This window comes from Bos javanicus, chromosome 10, assembly GCF_032452875.1.
Source record: "Bos javanicus breed banteng chromosome 10, ARS-OSU_banteng_1.0, whole genome shotgun sequence".
Taxonomy (NCBI): Eukaryota; Metazoa; Chordata; class Mammalia; order Artiodactyla; family Bovidae; genus Bos; species Bos javanicus.
This window is the reverse complement of record NC_083877.1, coordinates 76,225,126-76,249,474: the sequence shown is the minus strand read 5'-3', so window position 1 is coordinate 76,249,474 and position 24,349 is coordinate 76,225,126. Positions and strand designations below refer to the sequence as shown.

At 39.9% G+C, this 24,349-nt stretch overlaps 1 protein-coding gene across 3 annotated transcripts; it reads right to left on the bottom strand.

Moving 5' to 3' along the window:
- Positions 1-417: 417 nt before the first annotated feature.
- On the bottom strand, positions 418-23,341 carry PPP1R36 (protein phosphatase 1 regulatory subunit 36). 3 transcript variants are annotated; one of them, XM_061429131.1, is made up of 11 exons: positions 23,026-23,341; positions 22,403-22,467; positions 14,714-14,800; positions 13,742-13,839; positions 13,576-13,642; positions 11,579-11,677; positions 6,433-6,567; positions 1,982-2,024; positions 1,475-1,653; positions 1,194-1,385; positions 418-668 (listed from the first exon to the last, which is right to left on the bottom strand). In XM_061429131.1, the coding sequence occupies exons 1-11, from the start codon at positions 23,089-23,091 to the stop codon at positions 485-487; spliced, it is 1,215 nt and encodes a 404-aa protein (XP_061285115.1). In that variant the 5' UTR covers positions 23,092-23,341; the 3' UTR covers positions 418-484. The 3 variants fall into 3 exon arrangements, with proteins under 3 accessions (XP_061285115.1, XP_061285116.1, XP_061285117.1); XM_061429132.1 differs by having other exon boundaries at positions 22,799-23,096; XM_061429133.1 differs by lacking the exon at positions 23,026-23,341 and adding an exon at positions 14,881-20,201 and having other exon boundaries at positions 22,403-22,453.
- Positions 23,342-24,349: the final 1,008 nt, after the last annotated feature.

Genomic DNA, 24,349 nt, shown 5'->3' with positions numbered 1-24,349 from the left:
GGTTATCTGGGTCATCAATACCTTTTTTGTACAGTTCTTCTGTGTATTCTTGCCATCTCTTCTTAACCTCTTCTACCTCTGTTAAGTCTTTACCATTTTTGTCCTTTATCATGCCCATCCTTGCATGAAATGTTCCTTTGATATCCAATTTTCTTAAAGAGATCTGTAGTCTTTCCCATTTTATTGTTTTCTTCTACTTCTCTGCATTGTTCATTGAGCGGTATAAAAAGGCAAATGTCCTAATACATTACTCTACACAGTCATGTAAAGCCAAGGAAGTAATAATTAACAAAGCAAACTATTAAATATAGGAAAATGAGTTTTTCAAAAGCTTCCTAGAATTCTTTAGTCTACTGTTGAACTTTTAGCAAAATAATTTGGATAAGTTTTAAAGTTTAATAATAAACACTAGTCATATAAAGTGATTAAGTCAAAGTAGTTTACTTCAAATATAAGAATTAACTACAGAAGTGGAATGTATAGATTATTTAGGGAATGTTGTTTGAGAGGACAGTGTTCTCATGACTAAGTCCAGTGTATCCTGAATCCTCATGTTATTTCTTTCTATCAGGGAAGACGGTTTCCCAGACTTCATGCTTTCTTCTGGATCAAGAGGGATAAGGGTATGCGGGTTGAACTGACATCGAGGCTCCCCCAAGATGCCAACTCTGTGGAAAGAATTATTGGTATAGATGAATCTTTGCTGAGGTCAAAGACTAAGGCATATGGTTGTGCTTTGTATGTGTATAAAGCTAAGACTGATAAACACACACACACACAGATTTATGCACCTATTTTTTTTAAGCTTTCCCTATTTCTATGAACCACCAATGTAGTCTTAAATATGGGTCCAAAAACTTGACACCTAGCAAGATTTCGTACATTTCCCCAAGATTATTCTTCTAATGGGAAAACCTCAGTCTTACAAAGTCTGCTATTTACTTCACCAAATTAAAACTGTTTGAAGTCTAGTATAACTTTCTAGTTTTTTCGAGCCTAGATGTGTATACCAAGAGCTGATCTGGAAAGAAAACAGGTGGACAGGAGCCAGGGATGGTAGGAAGACTGTGTTTCCACCTTTGTTCAACTTTCTGGCAGAAGTGCTGTTTCTGAGACCCTGGCCCTCCTGGGTCCCAGCTACGAAGTGACACACAACACTCCGTCTCTCATTCCTCTCCCCCGGGGCCACTTACATTGGCATGTGCAAAGAGTCCAGAGTTTCCCTGGGCTCTTGCATCTGGGCTGGGAGTTTCGTGCCTATTTGACGGTACTTTTTCTCAGAGACATTCTGAGCTTTTTCTCTGAGAGAGGGCAGCAGAGTGGACATGACTGGAGAGCGCATGTTAATGGCTTTTTTAATCGCTGGGCGTTTTGCCATCATTCTCCTGGCAGGGAGAAGCAGGGATGACATTTAGGTCACATGATCCTGTTTTCTAGCAATGTCCTTGAACTTAGGAGAGTCAAAAGGTCATACCTGAATTGTACAAAAGTCATGCGCTTCTTCTCCCCTCCTGACTCTTCATCCTCACGCTTCCTTCGAGGAATGTTGAACATGTTGGAACGAAAGAGCCTTCCTATTTCTTCCTCAATCTCTGTGAAGTGTTGACGTCGGAAGACAATCCAGGCTACGTATGTACAGAATGTATAAAAGGACTACGACAGAAGACAGACAAGAATCACAGTCCACAGCTATGCCATGACAAATGACATGGGAAACTCCCGTCTATGGAACACCGCTAAGGAGATGTAAACCAAGATGACCCACTCTCTCCACATGCCTGAAGAGCTGTGGGAACTTTAACACGTACTCACTTTGGCAGGAGGAAAATCAGACCAAAGATTTAAGGAATGGCACACAGCTTATTAGTATCCTTTTTAGAAGATATTTACTAAAAATATGTGCCTGAAAAATAACTATTGGTTATTGCTATACTTCATATTTCATGTCAAAGAGCAGAGTCCCCAAAGGTAAGTGACTCACCTCAAAGAATTTCCAGTCTTTTTGTGTATCTGATATTTTTCCCCTGAAATAAAACAAATTACAACTATAGGTTGAAAGAAGTCCAATATTTCAGTGATCCAGGCAATCCTTTATCTTCAAAAGGCCTCTTTGCAGATTATTACCAATGGTCTCATAACTATTTACTCACATAAATGCTATCAAAAAGGCACTGTGAACGAGTGCCAATGTCTTTTTCTTCAACTTCCTAGGTTACCTAGATCAAAACCCCTAGTGTTTGCTTAATCAATATATCCTGTGAGAAACCATAATGGGAAAGAACATGAAAAATGATGTTTATGTGACTGAATCACTTTGTACAGCAGAAATTAACGCAACATTGTAAATTAACTACACTTTATTAAAAAAAATAAAGTGGGACTCATAAAAAAAGCTAAAATAAATTAATAGAAATTCAAGATATACATAATCAGTATAAATTCAGGATAAACAAGCCAGCGAGAAAATGTACTGTTCCAAATATATCTGGTAAAGTGTATGTTAAGGAGGTGAGGAGAGGTGAACAGTGGTGAAGAGGCAACACAAGGTGTTGGTAGGAATGGAAATAAAGAACTAGAGACTGAGTTTAAAATAAAGAAAAAAACATCTCAAACAGTGGTTATGGCTATTGGATGCAAAAAGAATCAGAAAGAAAACAGACACAGGTTGATAAGAGCGTAATCCAGTAGAAATATAATACAACCCACGAATGTGACTTAAAACCTTCTAGGAGTCACAGTAAAAAGAAACAGGTGATATTAATTTTAATAATATACTTATTTTACCCCCAAATATTATCATTTCAATATGTAATCAATATTTTAAATTATCAGTGAGTTATTTTATTCACTTTTAAACTTTTTGTACAGTGCATATTTTACACTTACAGCACATATTCATGTGGATCAGCCACATTCCAAGCACTCAATAGCCACAGGTGGTAAGTGGCTGCCATGCTGGTCAACAAAGAGGCCTTACATTCACCTGTGAGGGTGGAATCCAAAGGAAAGAGGGGGAAGCCAGGCTGTTGGTAAACTCAGAGACTGTCATGGTCTGTTATATGGTTTCTTTTTCCTTCCTGCTAAATGCGACTCTTAGCTCTAAACCAAATCATATTTTCAGTCATTCCTGAAGGGGTGTAAAGCCTAGAGCCAGACATATGGGGTTCTGTGCTGGGGAGAGAAAAAAAAAAACTGTGTTCCCACTAGGCCCCCTGCTGCCTTTAGGTTTAAAAGATGGTCAAGGCCTGCTCTGTACAAGGGAAGAAAAATTTCAAAGGTATGTGCTTGGGGGAGGGAAAAGAGGCCTTGGTGCAAGTGACTGAAGATAAGGGTTGGGGAGAAGGACTTAAAGATGACTTAAGCACCTGACCTTCAAAGAAACCCCTTTGTCCCCATTCCCATCCCCACCGCCAGTCTCTTTGGTCACGGGTCAGGTGACAGCTGCACTGAGAGCAGAGGACGAGGGTATACCTTCCAGGGTAGAAGTGGGGTTGGAGCCAGAATTGGCCACAACCAAAGATCAGATCCAGTTCTATGGGCTTGTGCCATTTGGAGATTTTCTTATCTATCCCAGAAAACACAGAGCGCTTTTACTCAACAAGTTCATCAAAATTTTGCTGAAGATTTTGTAGTATCAGGATTTCACAGACGTATTTAGAACAGAAAGACATGTCCTCCTACTTCTCAAGAATCATGAAAGCACCAAATTAACAGCCACTAAATTACTGGTTCTACTGAAATCTTTATCTCCAGAGATAAACAGTAGAAGGTGTTCTAGTCCAACATTAAGAATGCATACCTTAGAAAGAAAAGTCAGAAAATACACAGGAGAATAGAAGCTTGTTCACAACAGGAAGAAGTTAAAGAATGATATGTTAAAATCAATTCATAACTCATAACTGGCAAAAATGTTGTCCTTGTCTTCTTGAAATAAAAACAACCAAAAAGAGCAATATAAACTTCATGCAAGGATACAATCAACACTCATGGCCAATTAACAACTTTTTCTGGTAAAGTCATGTTATAATCTGTTTTACTCAATATCCATTGTTCAGCAATTTGGCCTATATAAAATTTATTATGTGAATGGGGGTGGTGAGCTAAAAAACTGATTATTCTCCAAAGCAGGTGACATTGCCCACGATGGCAAAAAGACCAAAATCTCCAGGAAATGTAATGAGGCAATCACTTGTAAACATGGGTTCTTTTAAAAGTTTGTATAAAAAAATACAATGTAATAAAAATGTACTTAAAAATGTTTTTTAGAGTATGTGTTTTTTTAACCTTGTTATAGACAGAGTGTGTCTTTCCCCTATCCTAATTCATATGTTGATGCCCTTAAAACCCCTCCAAAGTGATGATAATTGGAGATGGGGCCTTTGGGAGATAATTGAGTTTAGATGAGGTCAAGAGGATGTGGCCCCATAATGGGATTAGTGTCCTTTTAAGAAGAGGAAAAGACAGTAGGGAGCTGTCTAGATTTGTTACATTTTCCCTTTCAACTCCAATTCCAGTTCCTACGGAATATTGTTCTTTACAGTATTGGACTTTACTTTTACCACCCGACACAGCCACAACTGAGTTTCTGCTTTGGCCTAGCTACTTTATTCTTGATAAATCTAGACAGTATATTAAAAAGCAGAGAAATCACTTTGCTGACAAAGGTCCACGTAGTCAAAGCTAGTTTTTCCAGTAGTCATGTACTGATATGAGAGTTGGACCATAAAAAAAGCTGAGCGCTGAAGAACTGATGTTTTTAAACTGCAGTGCTGGAGAACACTTTGGAGGGTTCCTTGGACAGCAAGGAGATCAAACTAGTCAATCCTAAAGAAAATCAACCCTGAATATTCCTTGGAAGGATTGTTGCTGAAGCTGAAGCTACAATACTTTGACCATCTGATGTGAAAAGCTGACTCATTGGAAAAGATCCTGATGCTGGGAAAGATTGAAGGCAAAAGGAGAAGAGGGCAGCAGAGAATGAGATGGTGAGATGGCATCATTGACTCAACGGACATGAATTTGAGCAAACTGGGAGATAGTGGAGGACAGAGAAACCTGGCGTGGTACAATCCATGAGGTAGCAAAGAGTCAGACATCACTCAGTGACTGAACAACAACAACAAACCAGCGCAAATGAATAAATTTACTTATATAAAGATATTCAATGTAAAAACAGTAAGCAGAAAACTGAAACTACACAAGTGCACACAAGAGGAAAGGTGAAGCACACTGGTACATTATATAACAGAATAACCACAGTTGCTATTCAAAGTAGTAGGTGAGGTTATATAAGCAGAATACTAGAATAAGGTTCACAGAAAAAAAATGTGGAACACAAAAAAGTATATACAATACAAATATTGGTATTTTGAAAAATGTGGGGGAATGTGGGGAGAGAGAAATTATGTATTGGGTTCTTTGCCAATAAAGTTTAAAAAATTTTTTAAAGTCTGGCCATGACCAGAGACAGGTCTTGAGCCTGTTGTGAAATTAGTACTGTTGTGATGTTGTGAATGTTGGTAATGTTGTGAAATCAGAGAGGGAGATTTTAGGTTAAGAATTGCAATTTTCTCTCCTGTGATCCCAAACTTTCCTGTGATATGACAGTTTAAATTTTAAATTATATTAGTTATTATAAACTGTCGTCCTAAGGTAAAAAATTATATCCTTCCACAAACGGGGTCATTTTACTACTCCTACCTTACTCATACCCACAACTGTTTCTGAAAAGCAAGCAGCACAAGGGCAGAGGACACACCCAATACCCCTTCAACACTGGCCCATCACTCGGCTTCTCACCCAACGCAGCCAAGCAGCCCTTGTCTGGCAACAGGAAAGCAATATTTCATCAAGCTGATATCATTTGAGATTTTTTTTTTTTTTTACTGTTCTTACTTTAATTTTTATTTGGAAGATAATTGCTTGATAATATTGTGTTGGTTTCTGCCATACAACATCGTGAATCAGCAGTAAGTATACATATGTCCCCTCTCTCTTGAACATCCCTCCTCATCCCTCCCCTCTAGGTCATCAGAGCACCAGGTTGAGCTCCCTGTGTATACTGCAACTTCCTACTAGCTCTCTACTTTACGTATGGTAATGTGTATGTTTAATCCTATTCAATCTGAGAGAAATTTAAACCCAAGTGGTAGCAGGCTGTTAAAACATCTGTCACACCTGAAACTAACACAGCATTGTAAATCAACTTTAATTGAAAGAAAGAAAAAAAAAAATCAGCTGAGATTCTGGGGTTCTTCCTAGACTCACTTGGCTCTCTCCAACACTACATCACATGAGTTTGGGACAGTCTCAGTTGAGCCCACTTATTCTGTACAACAAAGAATAAGCCTTTCTCAAGGATACCGAAAGTCAAAATTAAGGGTCATAAGGATGTGGATATACACACAAGTGAAGATCTAAATGGGTGCTTACTTTCCGCAGCTCATGTGATGCTTATCGGGCATTCCCAAGCCCAGGACGAGGACACAGTACTTCTGTGCCAAGTATTTCTGTGCTGCTTCTAACTTACTGATAATCATTTCCATTTCTTTCTTCTCTACAAGGCCTCTGAAAAGAAAAACAATAATCTGGATTAATTTCTTTTTTCTCTTCAAGGCCCCTGAAAAGAAAAACAATAATCTGGATTAATTTGGTAAATGTCTTTATCAACTAGTGAAAAGTCAGAAGTATAAACTATTTTGAAACAGAAGTGAGTCAACACATCTCACTTATCGTTTCTTTTTTTTTTAATTTGAGCTGGGGCAGAGGAAGGTCCTCCAAGTCCTTTGACATTTATAATTGTAATCAGCAACTCAAGTTTATGCCAAATATTATTAATTTATTTATTTTTGGTTGCGCTGAGTTTTCGGTGCTGAACACGGGCTTTCCCTAGTTGCAGAGGGTTATTCTTCCGTTCCAGTGTGAGGGCTTCTCATTGCAGTGGCTTACAGGCTCTATAGCCTGGGCTCAGTAGTGTGGCTCATGGGCTTAGTTGCTCTGCAGCCTGAGCGATCTTCCCAGATGAGGGATCAAACCTGTGTCCTCTGCATTGACAGGCGGATTCCTATCCAGTGTACCATCAGGGAAGTCCTGAGTATTCATTTTTTAAAGATTCTTTATATATTGTGCTATGTACTCTTGAGAGTCTTGAGTGTTCATTGGAAGAACTGAACTCTAATACTTTGGCCACCTGATGCGAAGAGCAGACTCATTTGAAAAGATCCTGATGCTGGGAAAGATTGAGGGCGGGAGGAGAAGGGGTCGACAGAGGATGAGATGGTTGGGTGGCATCACGGACTCAATGGATATGAGTTTGAGTAAACTCCGGAAGTTGGTGATGGATAGGGAGGCCTGGCTTGCTGCAGTCCATGGGGTCGCAAAGGGTCGGACACGACTGAGTGACTGAACTGAACTGATGTACCCTTAATTTTATACACAGACAGTCCTGAGAACAGCTCAACTAACAAATTCCCTATCCTAGTTTCTGAGGCAGTGAGCAGTCCACTTTCCTGCTGTTTTGCTATAACAGCCATGGATACTTTTTCCCACCTTAGCTTCCTGAGGGTTTTCCGACGTTACTACTACGTTTGGGGGCTCAATGTTTGAACTACTCAACGTTTGCCCAACCTCAGTTCTTTGTTTGCTAAAAAGGCACTAGTGAGGAACTACTCTGGGAACTTTGGCATCAATTACAATCACCTCCCTGCTTGCCTGTAAAACACAGCCCCATCCAATTGAATTGCAAATGTACTTTCTAAAAGACAATCTGTTTTTAGGTTACAGCATGTCTGAAGCCTAATTTTAGAAGCTTCGCAGTACAATATAGTAGGAAACAACATTGCCAACGATATATTCCAATGATTGCTACTGAAAAGCGAAGTGGCACTGTCTTGTTTCCTGCCCTTTTGTTTTCAGAAAGATTTAAACCAGATGAAACGCACTTCAAACAACAGGAACAGCATACCGCCCCTTCTGTTGTTAACCACTAGACTAACCACAGGAGGATAAGCTGTGGGGAAAGGGAGTGGGTTTAAGGATAATATAGATGTCTCCAAGCACAAAACTTTATCACACGTGGTGAGAAGGCCTGTGAATTATCAGAATAACATGAGCTTCTGCAATAGATAAAAGGTTCCAACTTTAAATGCCCAAATATCATATAACCCAACACACACTCTCCCACGAGCACCCCAATGACCATCACTGTTTCCGGCCTCCCTGTTTCCTTCAGAAGCACCACCTTCAGCCTTCACCTCTATTTTGCCAGATCTGCCAATAGTTAATCTCTCCTTTTGCTGCTGAAAACAAAGCAAACCAAACAACAAAGAAGAAATGGTTTGAAATGTTTAGGCAAATGGTTCTCAAGTCTTAATAAGTGTAAAAAATGTCACCTGGGGTAATTGCTACCCGTCCAAATTCCCAAGGCCAACTCCTCTTTTAGATTTTGGTTTCATTAAGTCTGGGTAGAGCCTGGCATTTAAAACAAACCCAGGTATAATCCTCTGGAAAAAATTTTGGTAATAATTTCAAGTGCCACACAATTGGTCATAAGTTTTGATTCAACAATCTCTCCTGGAAATTTCTTTTTAAAAAAATCATCCAAAGTTAGGGGAGAAATGTAATACATGAAGATATCAATGCAATTATTTATGTCTATCAGAAAACCTGGAGACTCCAAAAATATATAAAATAGAGGGATAATAGGAATAGTAATACAGGCTATAGTAACACAGGCAGTTACTGTTTAAGGACTTGACAAGGATCTAACATATGAGTCCCTGTGGGATTTAAGCCAGGCACCAAAGTCTGTCCTGTTATCACTATACTACATTGCTTCTTAACAGGCAGATCTATAAGTCACTAACATACAGTGGCTTGATGGAACGTTATGCCACCATTAAAAATTATAATTATGAAGCTTGTAACAACTTGAAAATACTCATGATGTTTAAAACTGCATACATAATTGAACCTTTGTTTGGAAGCTATGGAAAATCCATGGACAGAGGAGCCTGGTAGGCTGCAGTCCATGGGGTCGCTAAGAGTCGGACACGACTGAGCAACTTCACTTTCACTTTTCTCTTTCATGCATTGAAGGAAATGGCAACCCACTTCAGTGTTCTTGCCTGGAGAATCCCAGGGACGGCAGAGCCTGGCGGGCTGCCGTCTATGGGGCACGACTGAAGCGACTTAGCAGCATTAGCATTGGAAGCTATAAGTCCTAATTACAAATGGATAACCATCTGACTAGTAAGGGATGAGAGCATACCCCACAGACATGGACTGTAGAGTTAAAGATACGTGTGTTCTAGTCTCAGCTCCACCACTAACTTGGCAGGTAACCTCCAGCCAGCTATTTAAACTCTCTGAGCCTTAGCTTCATCATCTATAAAATGGGGATAAGACTTCTTCTTCTGGAATGAGGTCTTTTAGTCATCTAAGATCATCAAAGTGTATTTTTGATATCTTTTTATATCTCTTCCCGCTCTCCTCTCACAGGTTATAGGCTTTCCTTCCAAGTGCCAACCACTAGGTTAGGATAAAATGCATTATCTTATCTAATCTGGACAATAACTGAAAGTGAGTGCTACTATTATCTCTATGTTAGACCTCATTATTTTGACTGAAATTAATTTTTGTTATGCCCATATATCTCAATTTAATTTGTTTCTATTATAATAAATAAACCAATCAACTAATGGAGACTTGAAAATGAAGTCATGCTGTTTTAGAATCACACCACAGAACCATTACTTTTAAGGCTTGAATTTTTCAGTCATTCTGTAACTGATTCCTTCTATGAAAATATACAAATATCACTGAAAAAAAAGTGAGTGTTAGTCACCCAGTTGTGTCTGACTCTTTGTAGCCCCATGGACTGCAGCCCCCCCAGACTCCTTTGTCCATGAATTCTTCAGGCAACAATACTGGAGTGGGCAGCCATTCCTTTCTCCAGGGGATCTTCCCAACCCAGGGATTGAACCCAGGTCTCCTGCACTGCAGGCAGATTCTTTATCATCTGAGCCACAGGGAACCCCCAACCAAATATTACTGGGTAATTTTAGTACATTTCAAAAATAACTAAGAAACCTTTCTTCTCTGTTATCTATTCTTATAGATTAAGAACTGAAACAATGTCTCTGGCTTGAGTAGCAATAACCTGCAGAATTTGAAAACACTATACAAAATAAAAGCTAATATGCTACCAAAGTCTAATAAATATTCTCTTTGGAAACAGTAAGACTCCTCAAAGTTTCTGAGCCCACAGCTGGCTTGAGCCCCTCTGCTACCATAGAAACACTTCATGATCTCTGGCTGCTCTGGTGGATGTTGCATATTATAATGGCTTTACTGGAGTAGCAATGTTTGAATTATTTATTTGGTTCCTTAGAAAACTGCTATCCCAATACATTCATCTGTCCACAAAATGTTTCTCAGGCTGCTTGTTTATGTGCAAGGATTTTGCATTTTGAAAACATTCCACAGCAACAAACTGATGACTCTTATCCGGCATTCCTAAGAGCTAAATCATTGGGTTGGTTCCACATGTACTGGGGAAGGCACTGGGAAAGTCTCATGGCTTGCAAAGGTCACCATGCCTGAGAGGCATTGTTCCGCTTGGGACGCTGAGTTCCCAGATTCTTGCCCTGTATAGCTCTGAGCCACCTCCACCTAAAGTGATTAAATTCTTCATACGTAGCCTATGAAATCTTGTTTTCTTCTGTGATGTGGAATATCATTTGGGTCATACCTATTAATTTTTTTTAATTCTTAGTTTTTTAAAATTAGATGCTTATAAACCCTTTAGCAAGAACTTCGTAGGCATGAAAAACAGAAATAATATCTACATCCACATTGTTCAATATGGCTGTGAGCCACATGTAGCTGCTAAGCACTTTGAGCAGCTAGTGCTCACCTATTCCTCAATTCCTCTGAATTGAGGAATATTATAAAATAGACCTTATTTCAAAAACTTGCTAAATAAAAGTAAAGTATTTTATTAATAACTTCCTAACATTGACTACAAGTTGGAATGACAATATTTTTGAGTCATTGGATTAAATAAAATACCTTGTTAAAATTAATTTCACCTCTATCTTTTTGCAATTTAAAAACATAGCTATCAGAAAAGTTTAAATTACATACATAGCTCTCAAAAGTTGAGCATACTCTTCTATTGGGCATTGCTGGTCTATATTATTTGGAATATTTCATTAACAGAATACCCATCTGAAGTATTCAGTGAGCATTAAAACTGGAGAACTCCTCCCTGTAAAATGTTTAATAATAATACACATTTTATTTTTTATAAGAGAAACATTAAATAAACATTTTATCTTAATAATCCAAGATTTCTCAATTTCCATCATCTCTTTAGCCTACACAAAATTTAGTTCTAATACTGGCAGTGATAAAGCTTTAAAATGCACTATGGGGTATTTCCTTGTGGTGCAGTGGTTAGGACTGGTGTTTTCACTGCCAGGGCCCTGGGTTCAATCCCTGGTGGGGAACTAACATCCTGGAAGCCCTGAGGCTCAGCCAGAAATAAATAAATCAATTTTTTAAAAATTCTACTTACACCATATAGCTTTTGGGTTTCTTTTCCTGTGAGATTTTTTCCAAGTAATAATATAAGTAGTACAACAATGCCATAAGGAAATTGTCAAGATTGTTATTCCTATGAGAAGATTAAAAGAAAATAATGACAACGTATTTCAATCATGAAGCTAGTCATAAAAAAAATACATGGGCACACAACACAAGAATAAGTAGAAACACATGTCAGCATACCCATCACACAACTAGTTTACATTTAAAATTCTACCTACTATAACTGTTGAAGATATAAGAAATCTGACTTTTGTAAACAAAACTTTTTAGGAGGTCACAATTCAATTACAATTTTGCTTATCAGTTAGTTTTCATTTTTTAAAAGTTTTTATACTATAGGTAACTTTGTTGTTCAAAAAATGTACACAAATGTACGAGGTAAAAAGGCTCTCCCCTCACTCTTTTGTCACCATCCTACTCCATAATGGTACCCTCTGTTAAGAGTTTGGCATGAATCCATCCTAACCTTTCTAGAGCACAGACAATCACATATAAGGTCCTCCCCTACCAACATACATATATATGCATGAATATATGCCTTAATTTTTTTGGTAACAAATGGGACAATGCTGTATACACAAGTCTTTGCAACTTGCTTCTGTCACTTATCTGTGTAGGCTGGACCTCTTTCCATGATACCATGTATAGATTTTTCTCATTTTTTTAAACAGCTGGATAAAGTATTCTGTGGCTCATAATTTAACTAATCCTGTACTGATGGATATTTAGGTTTTTAAAAAATATTATAGACATTGCTGCAGTACTCATTCTCATAGCCACATTTTTGAGTAACTTTCTAGAAGTGAAAATGCTAGACACAGAATATCTGTACATTAAAGTTTCATAAGTTTTGCTCTCCAAAAAGACTGTATTGATTTACAGTCCTACATCATTTGTTTTAAAACTAAAAGCCTTTGTTTTCTTTCCAAATATTCTTACAACAATTTTTGCTGCTTCCTTTCTAGCCCCAGATGGAAATGTTTACTGTGGCATGCTTTCCTTAAACATACCTTGAGAGCAAGATGAAGATGAGCAGTGCAGACTTTTTTTCCCACGATATTAATAATTACCTGTCCTAGGCTGGGTTCTCTCAGAAACTTGCCATGAGACAGATGTGAGAGTAAGTAGTTTACTTGGAAGTGATCAGAGTAAACATCAGTAAGGGAGCAGAGAGGTGAGATAGAAAAGGGGTGCTAACAAGTTCATTATCACTGTGTAGTTCGGTCCCATGGGGGACTCTGGGAGGCAGTATAGAAAACTCAAAGTTATCCTGACAGGTGGAAGGTGGGCTATTTACCTGCCAACTCTCCCTCCAGCCCATCACTGACTGGAGGCTGCTTCTGGGACGCTGACTCCCTAGTGCCCCAAGCTTACCCTGTAGTCTGGCTGAGTGTGCTCCTGCCATAGAATAAAGCATCAGGCAGAGACTCTCAGATGTTTTCCATAAATGGTGTTCGCTGAAGGCTGAGGGAATCTGAGGGCGCTCCCACAGTTCAGGATACGCATCTTCCACTGAGCGGTCGCAAGTGCAGCTGTCACGTGGAGCACCTTCCACGAACAGCCACCTGCGACAGCAGGACTTCCAAACTTGTATCTGAGGAAACTGACCCTTAGGAAGGACAAGAAGCTCTGCCAGAGTCACACACCTAGTACTTGGGGCTGCCAGACACAATTAGTGGAGAACACTGATCTTCAGTAAGTGAGCATACCCTTTAACTAACATACACACAGTGCATACTCATTGGAACCCTGACAATATGCTCTCCATACTCCTTGACCTCATTTTGGGCTCCTGTGACCTGACTTTTTCTCCCTGTGGTCTCAGTCTTTGAAACAGAATCCTGAGAGGATGGCTAGCACAGAGCCAGCTCTTTCTCCTAAACTCAGATTTTTCATCATTTATCAGATGGAATGACTTCAAAATAAAAGATAAAGGATCTAAAATGTCTCACAAGCATTACATACCTCATAAATGTTGTAAAGGAACAGATACGCGGCATCTCAGTATCTTGTAGCAAAAGCAAAGCCACAACTGAAGGGAGAGAAGATGGACAGTTGAAAGAGGGACAAACTGCTGCGTTAGAGGCTGACACCAGGGAACACATGTAAGGATGATGACACAGTTACTCACATTTAGCATCATGGAGTGTAACGTTGCCCTGCTGACTCCGTTTCTCTAAGCCTCTGGGTGACTTATCGTCTCTTAGGGCAAACCTTTTATCTGTCAACCTGTTAGGGGATATGACAGTCTGTAGTAGTGCTTTAAAAATTTTTTAAAAAATTTTTTGCTATTCTGGGTCCTTGTTGCTGCAGGGGTTTTCTGGTTGCACAGAGCAGGGGCTACTCTCTAGTTGCAGCGAGCAGGTTTCTCACTGCCATGGCTTCTTTTGTTGGGGACCATAGGCTAGGGCATGTGGGCTTCAGCGGTTGCAGCACACGGGCTCAGTAGATATGGCTCCCAGGCTCTAGAACACAGGCTCAACAGCTGTGGCACACGGGCCTAGTTGCTCCACAGCATACAGGATCTTCCCGGATCAGGGATGGAACACGAATCTCCTGCACAGCAGGTGGATTCTTTACCACTGAATCCCTAGGGAAGCCCTTTAGCAGTACTTTGAAAGGTTTTAGTTGTATTTAATATATCCTGAGGCACAGAAAGTATTTGCTATAAAGTAAGAAGACCCTGAGTGTTATACGTGGGATTCATGTAATGTAGGATCATTTTGGAATATATTTTATTAAACATTTTTATACTATGCTAGGGATAGGAGGAATGCATACTGCCTGACATAAAATGAAAATAGCAATTTCACCCAAAATAGAACATTTAGCTCATGTGTTTTTGGCATATCTATCATTTTCAATTCTTTTTAAAAGTATAAGAAGCTGAAAATTCACTTGTAGCCAAATTATCACAAGAATACACTATTGGGATGACTAGCTCCCATCATAATTGTGAAATAGTGCATCTTCTTTCCTTGATGCATATTTGCATTTCAACTTAAGATGATGGGAGTGATATTTTCTTAAGAGTTTGTAGAGGCTTAAGCCATTCTGCTAAGAGGCGCTATTAGCAACACTGCCATGGTGGTAGTTAAGCTACCTGTCTGAAGCTGGACCATCAATTTCAACAAAGTGAACTGCTTTGCCTTTCTTTCCTCTTTCCTTGAATTCCACTGCAGGTGTAAAACTGTAAAAGAAATGAGAAAATTAGGAACTTAATCTTTTCTTGGGAGAAACTAATCAGAGCATTGCCACAGCTCATGGAACCTTAGGACTGATACGTATTGTGAGTGTCCTGGAGAGAATCGGAGGCACATCCACACTTAATCCATGTATTCACAGGCGGAACCACCACCTAGGAAAAGATGAAAAGATCGGACTTTGTATTCAGCATCTACATATCACTAGCCCCCAGAATACCACCATAAACAAATCATTTCATCTGGAAATCCAGCTGTAACTTCACAAGAAATAGAAGGCTTGTGATCGATTTGGAAGGATTTTTTTGATTTACTGAGTACTTGTTAGATGCAAAGTGCTTTGAAGTATGATCTCATTCAATCCTCACAGCAACTCTATGAGGAAAATATTGCTACTGTCACAATTTTTCCATTATGAGAAAGACTGAAGTTTAGAAAGAGATTAAGTAAACTGGCCAAGATCACTTAGCAAGTGCCAGAGCCAGAACCGGGGCCAGTTCTCTAGCTACAGAGCCATGTGCTTATCCACCAGGCAGTCCTGCCTCCCGAGCAGGACTCAGTTGTCACCTCTGTGGACTCTTCTAAAAGCTTGATTATCTCTAAGGTTTCAGGACCCTTTACTTAACTCAGGGTTTCTTAGATTCTTTAGCTTGTGTACAAGCATTATTGACCAGTAATGGGCCTAACAAACAATGGACCACAATTAAGCAACAATAAATATATACTGAGGCCATACTCTGTGTCAGGCATTGCTGTAATATCAAAAATAAGTGTTGTCTGACAAGAGTGTCCACTTTCACTACTATTATTCAACATAGTTCTGGAAGTCCTAGCTACAGCAATAAGAGAAGAAAAAGAAATAAAAGGAATCCAGATCGGAAAAGAAGAAGTAAAGCTCTCACTGTTTGCAGATGACATGATACTGTACATAGAAAACCCTAAAGATAGTATCAGAAAATTACTTGAGCTAATCAGTGATTTTAGCAAAGTTGCAGGATACAAAATCAATACACAGAAATCATTTGCATTTCTATATAATAACAATTAAAAATCAGAAAGAGAAATTAAGGAATCAATCCCATTCACCATTGCAACAGAAAGAATTAAATATCTAGGAATAAACTTACCTAAGGAGACAAAAGAATTGTACACAGAAAATTATAAGACATGGATGAAAGAAATCAAAGATGACATAAACAGATGGAGAGATATTCCATGTTCCTGGCTAGGAAGACTCAATATTGTAAAAATGACTATACTACCAAATGCAATCTACAGATTCAATGTGATCCTTATCAAATTACCAATGGCATTTTTCACAGAACTAGAACAAAAAATTTCACAATTCATATGGAAACACAAAAGACCCCAAATAGCCAAAGCAGTCTGGAGAAAGAAGAATGGAGCTGGAAGAATCAACTTTCCTGACTTCAGGTTACACCACAAAGCTACAGTCATCCAGACAGTATGGTACTGGCACACAAACAGACATATAGACCAAAGGAACAAGATAGAAAGCCCAGAAATAAACCTATGCACCTACGGGTACCTTATTTTGACAAAGGAGGCAAGAACATACAATGGGGTAAAGACAGCCTCTTCGATAAATGATGCTGGGGAAACTGGACAGCTACATGTAAAAGAATGAAATTAGAACACTTTCTAACATCATACACAAAGATAAACTCAAAATGGATTAAAGACCTAAATGTAAGACCAGAAACTATAAAACTCTTAGAGGAAAACATAGGCAGAACACTCGATGACATAAATCAAAGCAAGATCTTCTATGACCCACCTCCTAGAATAATGGAAGTAAAAGCGAAAGTAAATAAGTGGGACCTGGTTAAACTTATAAGCTTTTGCACAGCAAAGGAAACTATAAGCAAGGTGAAAAGACAGCCCTCAGAATGGGAGAAAATAATAGCAAATGACACAACTGACAAAGGATTAATTTCCAAAATATACAAGCAGCTCATACAACTCAATGCCAGAAAAGCAAACAACCCAATCAAAAAGTGGGAAAAAGACCTAAACAGACATTTCTCCAAAGAAGACATACAAATGGCTAACAAAGACATGAAAAGATGCTCAACATTGCTCATAATCAGAGAAATGCAAATCAAAACCACAATGAGATATCACCTTACACTGGTCAGAATGGCCATCATCAAAAAGTCTACAAACAATAAATGCTGAAAAGGGTGTGGAGAAAAAGGAATGCTCTTGCACTGTTGGTGGGAATGTAAATTGATACAGCCACTATGGAAGACAGTATGGAGATTCCTTAAAAAACTAGAAATAAAACCACCATATGACCCAGCAATCCCACTCCTAGGCATATACTTTGAGGAAACCAAAACTGAAAAAGATACATGTATCCCATTGTTCATTGCAGCACTATTTACAATAGCTAGAACATGGAAGCAACCTAGATGTCCATCAACAGATGAATGGACAAAGAAGTTGTAGTATATATACACAATGGAATATTACTCAGCCATAAAAAAGGGACACATTTAAGTCAGTTCTGATGAGGTGGATGAACCTAGAACCTATTATATAGAGTGACGTGAGTCAGAAAGAGAAAGATAAATATTGTATTCTAACACACATACACAGAATCTAGAAAAATGGTACTGAAAAATTTATTTATAGGGCAGTAGTGGAGAAACATAGAGAATAGACTTACAGACATGGGGAGAGGGGAGAAGAGGGTGAGATGTATGGAAAGAGTAACATGGAAACTTACGTTATCATGTGTAAAATAGATAGCCAATGGGAATTTGCTGTATGGCTCAGGAAACTCAAACAGGGGCTCTGTATCAACCAAGAGAGGTGGGATGGGGTGGGAGATGGGAGGGAGGTTCAAAAGGGAGGGGGTATATGTATACCTATGGCTGATTCATGTTGAGGTTTCACAGAAAACAACAAAATTCTGTAAAGCAATTATCCTTCAATTAAAAAAATAAATTAAAAAAAAACCCCATTCTCTGATTACAGTCAAGGCACAGATTCTCAGGATTATTAGGAAATACTTAATAGGAAAACCAAAAAAAAGTGTTTTAAAGACCAGTAGGATGAGGTTCCTGCCTTATAAAGAGTGCATTTTATAAGAGAATTGTGGTGTCTACCAAATACATTAGTTTAGCAGCCACTGTGGATTATGATGTTTATTTTTCTGCCTGAAATAATGCCACACTGGTAACATGACCTAGAAGTTTAATCTCTGCCCACAGTTACAGGTCTCTTTGTTAAGTGTAGATATAGTAGACAGCAGCACTTGTGCCCAGACTTTAATCATTCTCTAAGCATGCACATACACGCTTATCATCTCCTTGTCAACATACGTTTTGAAACTTCCTTTACATTTTTTCTGGCATTGGTTGCCCACAAAGTCGTAATTTTAGAGAAATACCTGCCATGGGAATAATAAAGTTAATCAGTTTGGTACTTTCTTCTTCCAGTTTTTGCCAACATCCTGGCAATATTCAGATTGAAAACTAGGTTAGAATCTAAAAGCATGTATATACTTTTAGATATGTCACCTCAAGGGAATGATTTTTTTCTTTTTTTTTTCAGAACATCGACACCAAGTTGGTTAGTGGATGACTCCTGAACTTTTCATTCTTTCTTTTCTCTTCTTATCACTGGTCTCCATGGATTGGGTATTTAGGGGGAGGGTGTGCTGAAACACTGAGGGAATGGTGAGAAAAAAAGAAGTGAAAGGATACCAAATGGTGATAGTGGCCATCTCCAGAGATGGGGATCGGATAGGACAGAGAGGCGGTACGGTGATGAAGGGAGCTATCTTCCCCAGCTGTATGCTTTTGTATTATTTGAAGTTTTTTTTTTTGTAATAAAAAGAATTTGTGTCGTGTGCGTGCTGTTATGTATGACTCTTTGTGACCCTTTGGACTGTAGCCTTTTAAGCTCCTCTGTCCATGGGATTTCCCAGGCAAGAATACTGGAGTAGACTGCCATTTCCTCCTCCAAGAATAAAAAGAATGTATTGATATATTACCTGCATACCTTAAAAAATGTTGATAGAGGTATAGAGGAAGAAACAGTATGTGGTCAGTACATTCTATTGACAGACCATTTAGATAGTCTTTAACAAGATGGTCAATTCCTCTAAACATTCAGACATTTTCTAACAGCTCTGTGAAATCCATTCTGCTTGCTGGATATCTAATGTGCAGCATTGATATTAATATAACCACCTTAAACAAGAACACTAAGCTGTTTTCAGTTTTCCCTTGGACCATCAAAGTGTTTGGGGCACTTATAAGCCATTGGCTGTTAACTCTCCCCCCAGGCTAAAGAAATTTCAGGTCACCAGCCCTTTCCATGGTTTCTCTTCTCTAGAAGATGAGAGAATACAGAAACACCCAATCTCAGTTAATGTCAAATGAAACTGCTTCTCTCCTAACCTTGTTTCAGATCTATCCCTACAATTCAACATTTCTTCCCCTGTTAGTTTCCCTGAGTTAAACTGAAGATGAGAGAGCCTTATGGTAAGGAAAAGGACACATTTGGGATCTTACAGATCAGGTCTGTGAACTAAGTCAAGTGAACTTAGAATTATAAAGTCATAAGATCATAGAATTTGGGGTTAGAGGACATCAAAAAGATCATCCAGTAGATGGATGTCATTTTACTGATGGAGAACTAAGGCTCAGAGAGGCTGACCATGTCTCAGCATTTGAAACTTGTGGCAGTGCATGCCCTTAGCCAACAGTCTGACATTTACTGCTAAACCTTCATCTTTATTTTTATGACCTCTGGACATGTAACACCTTCCTACACTTGTCTGAGTGGCTTTTAACTTGACTAAAGTCATCCTCTGGTTCAGATGGTGAGATGGATTCCTCCTTGTGAGTGTCCTGCCATAGCTCTGAAAGCAGCCTATGCTCACAGTGCTTTTGGAATCACTAAGAAGCAGCACTAGTAAAAATTGAAAATTGTCCCTTAAATTGCACCTCTGATTGGCTCCCAAACCACATTCTGACCTAGATCTATACTTTCTTCCAATCTTCATAGTCCCCCCTTCAATCTGGCAACCTATTTAGACCACGTTGTGTTGATGTGCTTTCCTGATATTTCTAGAACAATCATGTCATTTTTCCTTTGCCCTGAAACAAATGAGAAAAAAACAGTCATATTTTCTCCTAGAACTCATCACTAAGATGCAGAGGGTTGGACTACTCTTGGCTTCCACACCATTAGAGCTCTTCAGGGGTTACTCGAGTCTTTTCTTAAGCTATGTTGAAAAATAAGTCCAAGGCTTCTGGAGGTGTAGTTTTCTGTGCGTCCTCAGGGGAGTCCATGACCTTAGCAAAGACTCAGACAGGGGCTGATTCTCTCTCAGCTGGAAGAAGAAGGCACCTGAAACATGAAACAATAGAACTACAGACACTGTCAGAGAGATGCATGTCTTGTGGGCCAACTCACCTGTGAATAAAGGTATTCCTTTCTGTAAAAGATCCTTTGATGCGGACCATTTTAAAAGTCTTTATTGAATTTTTTAAAATATTGCTTCTGTTTTATGTTTGGATTTTTGGCCCTGAGGCATGTGGTATCTTAGCTCCCTGACCAGGGATTGAACCCATGCTCCTGCATTGGAAGGTGAAGTCTTAACCACTGGACAGCCAGGGAAGTCTTCACGGTATTCCCTCTTTAACAAATAAGAAAGAAATGGACATGCAAGCTGATGAACTATGCAATGCCCTCATTAACTCCTCAGAAGCCATTATTATTTAATTTTCTGAATAAGGGAACTTACAATTAACAAGGCTAAGTAACTTGACAAATTATGACCACCAAATTAGTAGCAGAACCAGGATTTGAACCCAGGTCTCCCTCCAAACCACTCTCCATGGTCTTTTTCTTAAGAAATAATGACCATCCTTTCCCTGCCCATTACTGTGTCATTTCATGCATGGAGGTAATGGGTATACTGCTATATTCTGATACAGTTATCCTCCTCAGGGTATAATCTGCAAAGGTCAGACACTCTGCCTGTGACTAGGGCACTACTTCTCTGAAAGGTAAGAGTCCCAGTGTCATTCATCCAGGAAAGATTCCAGGAACTGCAAGATGGGGGAGAGGAAAAGGGGTCATCTTCTCTTGACCTGAATCTGAGAGTACCTAGATGTCTGTGAACTCCTGTTGGCTAGTGGGTGTAAAAGGTGACCTACCTACCCTAGGTGGAGGGAGACCAAAACCATGGAAGAAATCTCCAAGGTCTTAAATTGATGTGCTAGAACTTGAACACTCCTGAGATCAAGCTGTTAGTTTGCAAAGCAGATTATCTGGGTACATGACACTCCAAATTCCCTCCCACAGCCCCCATGTCCTCAGTACAGTATGCACTTGTTCAGTAAACATTTGGTGAGTGCCTACTCTGTGAAATTCTGGAGATGGTTTCAGGGATGTGAAGATGACTAAGACAGTTCCTGCCACTGAGGGCTTACAGTCTATTGGAGGGAGATACTGTTTAAAGTGGAAAGGATTTTGGCATCAGATAAATCTTGGTTCGAAATGTCAGTTCTGCTGTTCTGGCTGTGTGACTTTGGCTTAATTGCTTAATCTCCCTGAGCCATGTTTCTTCATCTATGTAGTGGAGAGGAGATATTAACACTCACTTTTCAAGGCTGTTTTAAGAATCAGAAAAATATGCAAGTATCTGGGACATAACAGGTGCATAGTAGATGGTGGCTAGTCTTGTTAGTTTAGCAAAACACTTTTAACAGAGTCAATATTTTCCCAGTGGAGAATTAAAACGTTCTAATCTTCCCTAGTAGCTCAGTTGGTAAAGAATCTGCCTGCAATGCAGGAGAACCTGGTTCAATTCCTGGGTAGGGAAGATCTGCTGGAGAAGGGATAGGCTACCCACTCCAGTATTCCTGGGCTTCCCTTGTGACTCAGCTGGTAAAGAATCCACCTGAAATGTGGGAAACCTGGGTTTGATCCTTGGATTGGGAAGATAAGATCCCTGGAGAAGGGAAAGGCTACCCACTCCAGTATTCTAGCCTGGGTCACAAAGAGTCAGACGTGACTCTCACTTTCTTTCTTTCCTCTAATCTAATAATTTTACCTTGTAAAATTTACTGTCTATTGCAGCAGGTATAACATGGTTTCATTAATGTAAAACTCTATTTCTATAACTCAAAAAAGCAATTTTATAAAGTAATTAATAATAGAGTGTTAACCAAGTAGACCTAGATTTAAAACATCTTAGTCACCTCTGAGCTGTGTGATATGGCCAAGTCTGTTAGCTTTCCTCAAACTTCTTAGCCCTTTGACATCAGTTTCTTCATATGTAAAAGTGGATTAACATGCAGCTGTTTCAAAGGGTTGATAAACTGATTAGCACAGTTTCTGGTACATAGGAAGCAGCTGATAAATGTCATCAGAAAGTGATATCTGGAAGGCTGCCAAAATAGTTATCTCTAGATGGTGAGATTTCAGGAGACATTCATTTTATTCTTTGTACTCTTCTGTATTGCTTGAATTTTTTTTTTTTTACACAAACACATGTAATTTCCCTAAAAGCTATAATATAATAAAATTTTGTTAAAATTTACCTTCTGAATTCAAGTGTTTTGGTTTCATCTTTCCAGTACCACGTCCCTAATCGCAATCCCAATTGCTGTAAAATGAAATGATTGCAGCAAAAATAATTAAATGTTCAATTTAAAATCAACATGTCATAATGAACTTTTAACAGTAATTCTCACTAGTTGCTCTTTAACGCTAGAGAGCCTTAAACTTTACTACAGGTTCGCACTCTCCAAGGCTGAGCAGCTACCAGCTCGGAGCCTTTCCTCTCCGGGGATCCCAGCCGGACCGAGCAGGACTGCTTCCTCCGAGGGTTTCTTATTTTGCAGACAACCCATCAGAGGTGGTGAGGTGGAACTTTCCTACATCTGGATATCAGCGTGGGGAGCCGGAATTCAATTCTGACCGTTTGCTGAACACACCTCCATCATCTGGTTTTCGCAGACCACTTTGCCCAGGTCTCGTCGAGTGCGAATCGCCCCAGGCTACGGCGGCGCCGCCCGGGGAGCGCGGAGGGCAAGGCCGCGGCTGAGGCAGTGTAGGCGCCGCGGCCCAGCCACCGAGCCCCGTCGGGCGCCGGAGGTGGGCGGGGGCCGCGGGGTCGTCCTTCCACCCGCCGCGGGGTGGGGTCGGCCGAAGCTGCACTTACATCCGACTGGGCAGACTGCGCGTACAACCGCCGCCGCCTCGAATAAAGCTCCGGAACAGGACTCATGGTCTCCCGTGGGCCGCTTCAGAGCGTCGCCTGGAAACCGTGACTGGGGGCGGGGCCGAGGCTGGGGGCGGGACCCTGCTTCCTACGCCACTGCGGCTGGTGGCCGTAGCTCCCGCCTCTGCCGACACCCCGGGCTGCGGTGGCGCGCTGGCCTCTCACTGCGAATCTGCCCGAGGGTTTCTTGCTTAGGGGTCAGTTCTTCGTGCCTTCCCACCGAGAAGCCAGCCACGTCACTGGCTTTGTTTTTAATTAGAAAAACTAGATTCAGTTCCATAGGGAAACTCCCTTTGTTCCCAAGTTTGATAGCACGAAATGAAGTTTAAATCCAGGTTGGAGAAACAAAAAAAATCCAGACTAGGACTAAATTGATTGGGGCGGGGTGTGGGGTGGGGTGGCGTGGCGTGGCGTGAGTGGCGCAACCGTGGAAATCAAGGTTTTTGATGTGGAAGTCGTTTGAAGATACCCAAATGATCGGTGTTTGAGGATTCTTAAGGAGTAATGTATGTAAAGCATCACCCTGAATTAAAGTACTGAGAATTAGTGTTGCTGAAAGCAAAGAACCTTGGTTTGTGTCAGTGGGTATTCAACGGTGTCTCTCATTTGTGTACAACTCTTTTGCAACCCCCCATGGACTGTAACCCATTATGCTCCTCTATCCATGGCATTTCCCAGGCAAGAATACTGGAGTAGGTAACCATTTCCTTCCCGAGGGGATGGAACCCCCTCTCTCTTGCTTTGGCAAGTGGATTCTTAACCACTGAGCAACCTGGGGAAGTCCACGTTCAACTTCATTTCTGCATTTACTTTTCAAACCATGTGTCTTGTAATTTCTTCTTGCAACTGAGTTGATACGCAGATTGTTTGGTATTTTCCCCCTTCTAACACTGATGGTAAGCAATGCTAAATGACACTATATGACTGGGAATGCCTCATGTATTCTGCTTTTGTTTTAGCCCCACAACTTAATTAGCATTAAATAGATGGTCAGTAAATACCTGATTTTATTTTCATATAAACTTATGAATCCCACATTGGTGGGATGATGGATAACACCCATTTAATAGTTGGTTTCTTTTTTTTTTTTTCGGCTGCACCCTACACACATGTGGGATCTTAGTGCCCCAACCAGGAATTGAATTTGGCACCCCCTACATTGGAAGGTGGAGTTTTAACCACTGGGGAAGTTCCTCACATAAACTTTACAAACAAGAGCAATAGACACTCCACTGCTTCCCCTTAACCCCACCATCCTAGTCTA